We start from the raw sequence: 12,246 nt of genomic DNA, 5'->3' as shown, positions 1-12,246 counted from the left end.
TTTCTATATTTTATGGCAAACACACATTAATGATTTGCAGACTTTTCTTTCTGCACAGCAGCTCTCAGGGTAACGGTTCAGATTTAGCAATTGGGATGGCAGTGAAAGGAATAGATTTACAAGCTGAAAGAGCCAGTGCTGAACTGGTTAGGAAAGAGTAAATCTGAATTCCCAGCTCTTTTTCTTTTCACAGCTGTTAAGAGTTCAGTGGGTTGAACTGCAATCCTTCAAGTTCATCTGTTGACTCCAACACAAAACTATTATAAACTGTGCCTCTAAAACACGTGATGATACATTTCTTGAGAGCTATTTATTCCAGCTGCAGCAGAGGAAAGTTTTCAGAACACCCGGCATTTCGTACAGGAAAGGTCTCTTGAGCTTTGCAAAGGGAGGAATTATTTGCATACCGACGTAAGTTGCTTTTCGATTTTTTTTCCCCTATACTGTTCAGTAAAATAACACTTCTAAATTTTTTTCCCCAATGGAAACATGGTCAAGTAGGACAAAACTCTGTTTAAACGTCTAGCAGGTTATTTCTATATAGTTTTCTTTCTTCTTTACTCATGAGGATTGAGGATTTTATACTTAGAATAGAATTTGTCCTGATTTATTATTAAGTATTTTCTTGCCCTCTAACATTCTCTGTATCTGAATTATACGTTGTTCAGTTATAATAGTAATGCAGAAGTGTGTTAGACTGTGCAAGCTTCAATCAGATGTGTCCTGCAAGTTTACAAATTATAAGTAAGAAAGAATAGTTTGGGGCTTTTAAAAATGGGTATTTTCTGGAGGTGTTTCTTTTAAATATTTGGTCCACAGTTTGATATCTTACCTATACATATGAATTTTCCTCCAGGCTTTAACTGTGGAAAAGCAGTTTCAATGCTGAAGATGGACCATGCAAACATGACCCAAACCGTGCTTAATGCTGAATCCCGCAACATGGAGAAGAACAATGGCAACGAGTATTTTTACATCTTGATTGTTATGTCTTTCTACGGGATCTTCCTGATAGGGATAATGTTGGGCTACATGAAATCCAAAAGAAAAGAAAAGAAATCCAACTTGCTTCTGCTCTACAAAGATGAGGAGAGAGAATGGGGGGAAGCTGTGAAGCCTCTACCGACCATATCGGGGCTGAAAGCTGTGCAGATCCCCATGATGCTGAACATGCTGCAGGAGAGCATGGTGCCATCTCTGTCCTGTGCCATCTGCTCGATGGAAGGCAGCAGCGTGAGCTCTGAATCCTCTTCCCCAGACGTGCACTTCACCATTCAGGAGGAAGTGCTGGATGCTGAACTGGGGGAAGTGTCAGAAACGCTTCTCAACGAGAGCAGCGAGGGGTCTGCAGAAAACATCCACAAGAACTCCTAGCAGCAGCAGGGGCTGTTGAATCAGCTACCAGAAGCGTGAGTGGAGCTCCCACGATGAATCTGTGGTTCTACTTTCCTGCTCTCCAACAAACTCTCAGCTGGTATCTCTGCCCCGAGCCCGACGTGTTCCTGAGAGCTGGAAGGAAAAGGAAGAAGTGTCACCAAAATCCAAAGTGTAACCTTGCACATAATTGGGATGCTTAATTTTTTACATTACTCTTTCTTACCGTAAGAGCTAAGAACAAGGAGAATATGTATATTTTTTTCTAATGAGGTAACTATCACTGCCAATGTCTCTGCATATTTCAGAATTCTGTAAATATCTGGGAAACGTTCAGAGAAGTTACCCTGGCACAAGTGCCTAGTTGTTAAAGACAGTGGGTAATGCTCATTCACACAAAACTGTGATAGACTAGAAGTGCTTCTACCGTACGTTTCTTATTAAAAAAAAGCACAGACAACAGCAGATTGCTCAATGAGGCCTCAAAGGCTGAAGCTTTGTCTATGCTGTGGTTGAAGGGAGATTGCAGCGTGGCTGGAGACTGACCTCACCTGAATTTAGGTACGGGAGAAACAACGAAAGAAAAAGGAGAAGAAAAAAAAAGGAAAAAAAGAGGAGGACACCCCAAGTTTCTGGGAGGTTTGTAAAGTCCAAGTTCAGACCCATGCCACTATGCCTTGCTCTGGCTGTACCTGTGCTGGCTGGGTCGGGCATACCAACTGCTGCTGCAATCCAGCCTTTGACTGAGTCACTAGTAGGAAAAGTGGTTTTGTTTTTTGCTTTTGTATTTTTTAAGATGTGTATATTTGCTCACTAAAGGCAAAGATCTATAAGTAAAGAAAGAAATGAAAAGATCTTTGTTACAAGGTGTAAGAACTAGAAAGGCTTGAACAAATGCTGCTCTGTCACACTCTTGAAAAATGGGTGGAATTCGGAATAGAATTTAACCTAGCAAAGGTGAAATCCTGGCCCCATTGAAGTCAACAGCTAAGTCCTACTGGCTTCAGGGCACATGCACAAGATTTTGTGCTTCCCTGTTGGAGTCAAATTCTCCATCTGAGGTCAGTTAAACTGTACTCATTTACATTACTGAAGAATCTGGTCTTTCTGCTTTATTTAAGCCAGTGTAGATAAATGTCACATTACTTCTTTTTTATTTTTTATTTTATCAGCCTGCATGTGACACATGCATTTCTATAAAGTCATGAGTAACTACTTTTTAAAACCACCACAAACTTTTTCCCTGCATTAATGGTACTGTGGTTTGTTCAAATGCTCGTGATCTTAGTTACTAAATTATTGCACTGTTACAAAATTAATGTTAATATTTTAGCTAGGTGTGATTATTTCAATCATACATTATATTTTATAATAACTTATTGCAATGTTTGGATTAGTTCTGAAGCATGAGGGCTAAGGAGCCTGAACCTAAAGCATTGCACAGGAAAATGCTCGCAAAATGTCTCCACATATTTCCTGTGTTAAAATAGCTCTGTGATTTATCCACTGGCATTAGAGCTTGAGAGACAACTTGAAAAATATGAACATGGAACAGCAGAAATGAACTGAGGCAAAAGTCTGCTGAACTTCTGCCATTTAGAAGGGAGAACTCTGTTTTTTGGCTTGAAGGGCTGATGTAGTGCGATGTACCCTGCAGAGGTATCACTGTGTCTTTCTAACACAGCAGAACAAAAGCTCCATTGTGTTCGTAAAGGGCCTGATTCCGTTCATATCGAAGGCAGTGGGAGTTTTGCCACTTCAGTGAACTTTGGATCAGACCATATGAAGCTTTTTGGTAGATTTACTCCAAAAGGGGCTGTTTTAAGTTTGAAAGAAGCCAAATTAAGTTTGGCACTTTGCCTGGAATCACTTGAATCCTGAAACTTTCCAAATGAGACTGACATGAGTGAGTTGTCACATTTTCCACCGCTTTCTCCTCTATTCTTTCACTTTGGTATAAATGTACTTGTAACTGTAAAAAAACGATGTATATAATTCCTATCACTGAGTTGTATATAATTGTCTCATGTATTTAAAGTTTATTGTTTCTACTGGCACTATTTTTTATTTAAATAAAGAAACACATTTCCTGGAAAAGATTCCGTGTTTGTTCAGTACTTCAAATAGGTTTCCAGTAATAGGACTGGGCAAAATTTCTACAGGATCCTTTTCTTAGACCCTTTTTGCAATGTTCCTGGGTGCTTGACAGTGCTGCCGCCACGCGGGCTGAGGCCGAGCCCAGGGCTGAGCCGGGTGCTCCAGCTCTGCCCGGGCTCCGTCCTGGCTCTTCGGCGCTGGGCAGCTTCCTCTGTGCGCAGGCTGTGGCTCACGGTCTCGTCACTGCGCTCTCATTTCCATCATTAGAGATGGGGAAGGTATTAAGGATTCTGGGTCCCAGTGAAAGGCTGGAGTGTTTAGAGGCTACTTTGCCCTTCCATATCTCCTCTAAGCTGCTGTATGCATGGGGGTGCAGGCACTGCTGGAGACCTACCTGCATGGGATTATTTTAGATTTTTTCAAAAATCAGGTTGCTCTAAAAGTAGATCTTTCAGCTTTAATTATATTCTAGGTGCAAGTCCCCACAAAATCTGTTCCTCTGTGCTTTGCTCTCATTCCTGGTTAAATAATCCTGGGTCCTGTTCAGAAGCTTCTGTGGACCTAAAGCTACTCATCAGCAAGCCTGCTTTTCCCTGGAAAAGTGGAAGTGTGACCTCCTGGGACACCCACAGCCTTCTGGAACAGCTGGTCAGTAAGGCTGTGTCTTCCACATGTAACCGTGCTGCTGTCTCGGTGTTTCAGTGTTTCCATTGCCACAACAACGAATCAAGTGACTTCTGACAGGGCTGGTGATAAGAAGGAGAAACAGAGCAAAATATAAACTACAGCTCTGCTTTGTGGATCAAAAAGCTAGCTTGTTCCAGCAGTTTCTTGCATTAAATTGAACCACCATCGAGGGAAACACTGTGTGCTTTAGGGTCTATTTAGGGTGAAGTGAGCTAGTAAGCACAAAAATGTGGCCACCTAGTTGCACAACTGGGAGGGAAGCATCCTTGGCCTGTGGGAGACATGGGGTTGGGGAAAGTATACTTGGTAATTTGGCATGCATCCATTTCCTAGGGCATTTCTCTTTGAACAAATTAATATCCGGGTGGCACGAGGAGAAAAAGATGCAAAAGTGTATTTTAGCTTAAGAAGTTAACTGGATGTGCCACTGAATGCAATGCTGTCTCAAAGACAGTCTGGTGACCCAAGACTACCAGATTGTTATTGTTCCAAAATGAAAGAGGTGTTATTAGTCTTTAAAAGTAATGAATGGAAGAAAGAAAATTGCCCCCATTAAGATAGTTTTAAATCCTGTTGACTGCTAAGGAGAAACCAGTAGTATTGGCTTATTTATATTTTTTCAACAAAGAGAAATCGCCAGTGTGCTCAAGTAAGTGAGTTAAATCAGATTCACAGCTAATGCATCTTGGCTTCAAAGCAAAGATAATGGATTGTAATTTGACTGAATACAGATGATTTTACTTTTACAAATCTGTTGTTTCTTAAAAGAACATAGCAATTAGGCTCGCATTTCCTGGCAGTACTGTGTGTCATAAGTTTGCTGGAATAGCTAACGTGTCTCCTTTGACAGAACAGGAAAAGATAGCCGCAGGTGTAGATGCTCTGGCTCCGGGACCTACTGTAAATGTCAATGCTGGCTCTCAAGACTATCGCATGGGGATCTGTGATGGCAGTTGGCAGATCTGCAGCCCTAAGACCTAGTAGTAGTACATCTGTGAGGTCGGTCATTCAACAGATTGAATCTGCTGAATAATTGAAATGGAAATGCAGAAACTGTCTCAGGCCAAGCATAGGACAGGAGAGCAAACAGGAAGAGGAGAAAATGATAGAAAGAAAATTACTTCAGGTGTGCCTCTCTTGAACAGATGTATTTCTTGGTCAGGTACAGGCCATCTCACTTTTCTTGTCTTCTTTCTCCGGGTGCTAATTCTGGCTAAGTCTTGACAGACCTAAATGAGGATGGTCTTTGTTTGAGGGGATGAATGTGGAGCAGGAACTGGCACACACATCCTTGCTATCCTACCCACTCTACGCCCAGGGCCATGTACTTGTCACGTAAATGTTGGTTACCCTTGAGACTTAGGGAAGTCCCTATTGAGGCAATCTTGGTTATGTGGCTATTGATAAGCTCCATCCTAATTACTAGACCACCCTGTTAGTAGGGAACATCCATAATCTCTGAACATCTGCAGTGATGAAATTCCCATCATGAGGTTCTGCTCCCCTCACAGCTCCTCACTGAAGAGAGGACCCACTCAAAGGTCTCTGCCCTAGTAGTCAAAGCCCTTCATGAGATTGGTGCCAGCTACCTGAAAACTCACTCTGCTTCCTCTCACAGGATCTCCAGGACAGCCATGCTCTGGATGAGTGAAAGACTTAACCAAGGAGGGGAAGGCTAATGAATGCAGGAGGCTCAGCTTCCCCAGGGCTGGGACCCGGGTCACAGACTGGGGTAGGTAAGACCAGGATCCTCATGTGTCCACACCTCCATGCAAAACTTCTCTCTCCAGCTTGGTGCTCTCACAGTGGGTTCCCCTGGATCTGCCCTTTTTTCAGATATGTGCCCACACCCACCAAAATAATTAAAGCACTTCTCACTGGGTTGGGAAGGAACCAAACAGAGAGGAAGGGAATATTATTGTCATTTCTATTTCTAGTCCTCAGTATGTAGCTGTTGGACAAAGGCAGGTGTATCATGCCAGGAAAAGGAATGTATGGGTCCTTAACACAGACCGTATGGGACTTACATCACAGCCATTTCAGCCAAGACAAGATGAAACCATCTGCCTTTAATTTTAATTTCAGAATTTCAAAACCTTACAAAGAAGGAAGGAAGCCCTGTCACATGGTAGTAGATAAGTGTTATTACAGATAGTCATTGGGGTGCAGAACAGTACACTGGATTGCTCCAGACTGTAGGATGAAATTGTGCCAAATCTGGGCCAAGCTCGCCTGTATTTGCTGTCCCTCGCCTGCTTGTGTTCCAGTCTGTCTACACCTAATTGTTCTAGCGGAAAGATATTATTTCTCCCTGAGTTCATAGCTTTATTTTAGGTTTATAACATAATTTTTGGATCCAAGAGTCATAAAAATTAATACAATTGTTTAAGCTACTGGTTGTTTAAGCATTCATATTTGCCTCTGCGTATTTGGTTCATTAGCTTTAGTATTCTTTCCATTTTCACACGCCTCTGCAGCTCCTAGTGCATACAACCAAAAATAGCTGCAAGATCAGCCTTTTTTGGGGGTATTGACACTTCTGTATCCATCTCATCTAGGGAAGAAAATGGAAAATAATATGAAATCAATGAGCACTGCAGTTTTTCAAAGCTTAATTTTGGTTTAGTTTGGGTTTGGATAGGGTTTCGGTTTAGTCCTGGCCAGGTTAGACTGAGGCTTTTGCCATCCCAAAGAACAGCAATAAAGGCTACTGGATAGTGCGTTACCAGCGATGCTCCCATCTCCCTCCCTGGCTCACTCTGTGTTCCTGGGTCGTCTGTTTAATTGTTCTGTGCCTCACTTGCTTATCAGATAGTGCTGCTTATATTCTTGAATGCAAGAAGATGATGTGTTCTTGACATACATGAAATACGTATGATTCTCTGATAAAAGACATGGTATAAATGCAAAGCATTTGCCTGTCCAGGAAGAGTGAACTTTTCTGACCCCCTTGACACTATTAGATGCTAAAGTAGCCACTAGCAACAAACGGTGCTTGGTAGCATCGGTGGCTGTCTGGAAGAGTGCAGCTTGTCCTGCTAGGCATCTTCCAGCCAGGGTGAGCTGTGTAGCAGGGCCTTTTTGCCTGATTGACGGGAGAGAGGAGGTGCCGGGGAGCAGGGCGGTAGACTTCGGGTGTGAGAGGGTAAATTCAGTTCCCTGTTGTGCTACTCCATAAAATCTCTTGCTCTAGCTAAGATCCTCATTTATGAGCAGGAAAGAAGAACGCATCTTCACTGCATATAGCTGAAGGGTGAATAAATACGCCAAGAACCTCAGGGTGCTGAGCTCTGACAGAAAGGGGTCGAGAAAAGACAGATGAGTTGTTACTCTTTGCACTCAGAAAAGGAATCACAAAATCCAAAGGACTTCCTCCGGGTTGAATTCCAGGTGCCGGGACCAGCACGTGACCCCTCCGTCCCGTGCAGCTGACCGGACCAAGACCAAGCCTGCCGTGGAGCGGATCCGCAGCCTGGCCCTGCCTGGGACAGCTGTGTCTCATCCCGGCAATGCAAATGTTAGCTGAACAGTGCAGGCAGGAGGATGTGAAAGACAAAATGTTCGCAAGAGATTTTGAATTCCTTCCTAGAGACTACACAAAAGACCAGTCTTTCCTTCTCATCAGGAGGAAATGTAAACCGTGTGCCTCTAAGGACGTATATGCCCTTTCTCTCCCTTCAGAGTATGATAAACTGACCAAGCAATATTTCCTGTAAAGGGGAAGGGAGGAGCAGGGTGGAAGGGAAAAAGGCTGCTGGTATTGTTTTTTGATAATAGGATTGGAGTTACGTAGTAGCTGATAGATTACTTTTGAATTTTATACAGTCAAGCCCCAGTGATGTTTCTCTCAGGGTCTTAACAGAGCATCATCTCATCATTTTCCTTACAGATACCTGATGACCTGCTGCTGTTGCTGATGCTGTCAGCAACAGCAGGCTAATGAGTATCACTAACTGCTTTGCAGTGTGCTCACACTGTGCTCCTGCTGCGATGAGAAGCAGGGGACTCTTGACACTTGCAGAAGCAGGGAACAGTGCTGGGACTGCTGAAGAGCATCACCGGGGTACGTCTCCAGATGCCATCTTCCACACACAGCCCTGCAGGAAAGCACTGTGGGGTGTCTGGGGCTGTGCATGCATGTGTGTTAATTTTTATCGACTGCATAGGATTTTACACCAAAGGATGCTAGTAATGACCTTTATATCGCTGTTGACTTTGGTTAAAAGGGTGAGTGTTATCTAAGAAATGACAGCAAGGCCCAGGGGTGATGCAATGGTACCACATACCCATATTTCTTGAGGAACTGTCGGTGGTGCTTTCATCAAAGGAAACAGCAGCAACAGCTCCGTGACATGCTCTCACTCCTGCCCTAGCTGTTCAGTATTAAACAGAATTAACTTCAGTCACATCTAATTAGCTGCTCTTTGGCCAGAATGGGTACCACTGACAGATTCTTACTGTGAATTTTTTGTCCTATATTCATCAAGCTGTTAAAAATGTAACATGAATGAAACACCAGAAGAAAAAGAGTGTAATTTCTCTCTGCTGGGATTCATTGTTAAGGAGATGAAAACAGGGGCTGACAGAGCTACCCATCCTTGGTGCTTGTTGGGCTGCAATGGTAAGCAAAAATAATGCCTTTGGGCTGGATGCTCAAGTTTTTATCACTTCAGATGAGCTATAGGTACTGCATTTAGCGTTTGGGGAGATACCTGCATATTTATTTATGCATTATTCTTATTATATGACTCATGAAGTACATTCAAAGTATTATAGAATTCCTTTTGTTAGTGGAAGGAATTTTTTCCATAGCTTCACTTCCATGATTCTTTGTCTTGTGAAGAACTGTCATCAGTAAAAATATGAACATAATATTCATATGGAATAGGGAGAGCTTTGGGATTAAAAGTGTCCTGTATAGGAATGTTTGTGAGACACATATGTGCCAAGGAGAGGTTGCAGACCCAGGAATGTAGAGTGAAAGTACTAGACTCTTTGTGTCTTTGTATTTATGATGTCTAGACAGTGAATTTTCCCTGATTTTTCTGTTGAGAACTGTGCCACTGAGCAGGGAAAGTCCAATATGCATGTTCTTCATGTATCTTTTTCTTCCCCATCAGCACCATTTTCCCACAGGACTGTAGCCCAGGGGATTTATATTTTGAGGCTCTTCCTTATCTTTTTTCTTTCTTCTTTCTTTTTTTTTTTTCCTCTGATATAAAAGGCAAAGTTTAAGGCATTTAAGTCAGGTTGAACATGACTGTTTCTATCCCTTGGTGCTTCAGGGCTAACTGCTACCATCTCTTTTGAATAGCTCAGTACACGCTTTCCCTGTATAAAATTTACACACTGACACATGGTTAACCTCAATTTTACAGGGGCCTGGAAGCATGAGAGACAGTGTTAATTTTTCCTGTTATGACGCGGGACGCAGAAGTTGTTGGTCACCAGCTCGAAGGCAAGCCTGGGGCAGGACTAGCCCGGGGATGCGGTGGTTCCTGCGACACAGAGGCACCCTCAGCACCCCGGCAGGGTATTTCACAGCGTACGGCCACGACGTGCCCTGCCTCTCCGCAGCCGGTTTCTGCTCGCCAAAGCGCAGCCCCAGCTGGCACCGCTTGCAGCAGGGCTCACAGGGTCCCGCGCTGGCCGTCGCCTCCCTGTGCCACCAGCACGAAGCTCCGCGCGCAGACAGATCACCAGCCCCTGGTCGCGCTGGGCCAGGTCTCGCGGGGCAGACCTCGTTCCCACGGACCGCACCAGGGGAGGGGAGGCTCCAGGTGGGATGTGGGGAGATAACCCTGCCTGCCCCCAGCCCCTGCGAGCCAGGAAGCTGCCTTTCACAAGCAGTGGCACTCCCTTTCACTTGGTTTTTTTGTTTGTTTTGCTCCCTCCGGGCTCTGGAAACATACGCTTTATTGCTACACAGCAACTTCCCTGAACTCTATCTGGGAGATTAATGGTTTATTGAAGAACGGGCAGGATTTAGATTGTCATCAGGAGACCCATAAAAGTAAGCATGCAAAAAGTGTTATGGAAACAGAGCGTGGCCCCTTGGCACTTCCAGGGACGGAGGCCGGGCCGCGTGCGTGCCCTGCACCCAGCTCCTGCGCTGCTCTGCCGGGGGCACGTTTCCAGCCGCAGTGGGAGTCACTGTTTGTCCTGGAAATTAATGGGGCTCCTGTGATGTAATTAGCTAGAAGTGCACCTTTGCACACAGGCTGATTTTTTTTTCCAGGCGAGCCGCTGCTGTGTGTGTGCGTGTGTCTCGTACGTCACTGGGAACGCGCTGATGGCAGTCAGGAACATTTCTCTTGGAGTCCTCGCAGCTATCCCTAGCGATCCAATTTGAAGCACTGCCTGGAAAATGATTAACTCCTCTCTTTGGTCGAGGAGGGATAGGATTACACAAATGGGCTCCGCCACCCCGGGCCGCGGCCAGCTGGTTCCCGCAGGCATCCCGGCGGCCCTCCCCGGGGACCCAGGCTTCAAGGGGTCCCGCACGTAACTGCTGCTGCATCCCAAGGCCAACGCGCTCCATCGAAGTGCCGCGCCGCGAAAGCGGCTGTGCTGCAGTGCCCGAGCGGAGGGCTGGGCTGCGAGCAGCGACACCGAAAACTGCACCTTTCCCCCTGCTCCCTCGGCCGTCTTCACAGGCTTGATTACCAGTGGGTTTTGTGTGCATGGAAATAATGACTTCATGTATACCCCAAGTGCTGTGGGTCAGGCGTGCGATAACTTGCTTATTCTGCACGTGCACAGTTGCTTCGCCTACTTTTTCTAAATTGGCCAGCGTTCACCATTTCCCCATGCAGTTGCTGGCCTCGCATGTTAAAGCCCAGTCAGAGCGTTGAAAAATGAGCACTGAGCTGTAACACTGCAGTTGGCTTGTTTAGGAATCGATTTCTTTGGTTAAGGGTTTAAAATAGCAGCTCTGCAGATTTGTTAGGACAGTTCATCCTCGTACACGTAACCATTCGCCCCGTTACCTCCAGCCCAGCATCTTCCTCCTCCGCCTCCCAGCAGCCTGCCGCCCTCCCCAGAAGTAGATGTAATGAAGTAGGTTTCTGTCTGTATATAAAAGCAGAAGTAAAAATGAAGCTGTAAAAGAATTAAAAAAAAAAAAAAACAAAACCCCTTTTTAGCTCTGTGTATTTCTTTCCAAGCTGATAGCAGCAGGGGTTTGTGCTTGGCTCTTCCCACGAGAGGCAGCTCCCCCCTTTCCCCCCATAGCTCCGGCAGCCCCTGGACCCCGGCACAGTTTCGACAGGCAAGTCAGGGGAGATGTCCTCCCCGCAGAGCCCTTCCCAGGGCATTTTACTGCTTTCTTACAAGAACATAATAAACCCTGTGAATTTCTGTGTGATTGCACCTCCCAGGTGCTGCCGCTGACAGTTTTATGCTTTTTACCACCACCTGAGGCATGCTGTTACTCCCCAGCAAGCCTGGCATGGTGCATTTTATTGCCTAATTCCGCATCAAAAGTTTGAATAATGTTTCCCGTCTATAAGCTTGTCAAGTCCTCTCTAACTGATACGATATGCTTGTTATTCATTTTACAGCTCTGACATCTAGCCGTACTTTACACAGTTCCTTTTAAAAGATAAAAACGAATGTAGAGAGGTTGGGCGAATCTGTCCCGGGTTATTCAGGTTGCGTTATTTGCTGGCTGTGCCCGTGGGAGCAGAGGGAGGAACTCGCCCTGTTTGCGGCGGTCATCGCAGCAATGATTTTGAGCGCGTGGTCATCAAAAGGAAACCTTTCCCACAGGCAGAGGTCTGCTTCGGCTTCGCCTCGTTGGTATTTGCGAGCCTCCGACGAGGTGCCCTTTTGTGTTGCTTTGTGTCCGAGGAGGATACAATATCATCCTCTATTCTCAAGAGTTTTTGTATTTCCAGTGACTTACGAAAAGGGCAGTTCTGTCAGGCATTTCGTGACCTTTAATTTGAGGGACCATCGTTCCTGAGGATGACTCTGGTCATTTTGTCTGCTGCATTACTTGCAGTGATAACGCGATGATGAGCGCTCTGGAAAGCCAAGCTACAGCTTTATAACTGCGGACTAATGAAACCCATGGCGAGTTCCTTT

General features: G+C 45.0%; 1 protein-coding gene across 1 annotated transcript; it reads left to right on the top strand.

The window, feature by feature from the left end:
* Positions 1 to 216: 216 nt before the first annotated feature.
* Positions 217 to 3,471, top strand: KCNE4 (potassium voltage-gated channel subfamily E regulatory subunit 4). The gene is made up of 2 exons (XM_026109566.2): positions 217 to 411; positions 857 to 3,471. Exon 2 carries the CDS (start codon positions 883 to 885, stop codon positions 1,372 to 1,374), a length of 492 nt encoding a protein of 163 aa, XP_025965351.1. The 5' UTR covers positions 217 to 411; positions 857 to 882; the 3' UTR covers positions 1,375 to 3,471.
* Positions 3,472 to 12,246: the final 8,775 nt, after the last annotated feature.

The sequence above is a fragment of the Dromaius novaehollandiae genome, chromosome 9, assembly GCF_036370855.1.
Source record: "Dromaius novaehollandiae isolate bDroNov1 chromosome 9, bDroNov1.hap1, whole genome shotgun sequence".
Taxonomy (NCBI): Eukaryota; Metazoa; Chordata; class Aves; order Casuariiformes; family Dromaiidae; genus Dromaius; species Dromaius novaehollandiae.
The sequence above is the reverse complement of the archived record's forward strand: the minus strand, read 5'-3'. Positions and strand labels throughout refer to the sequence as shown.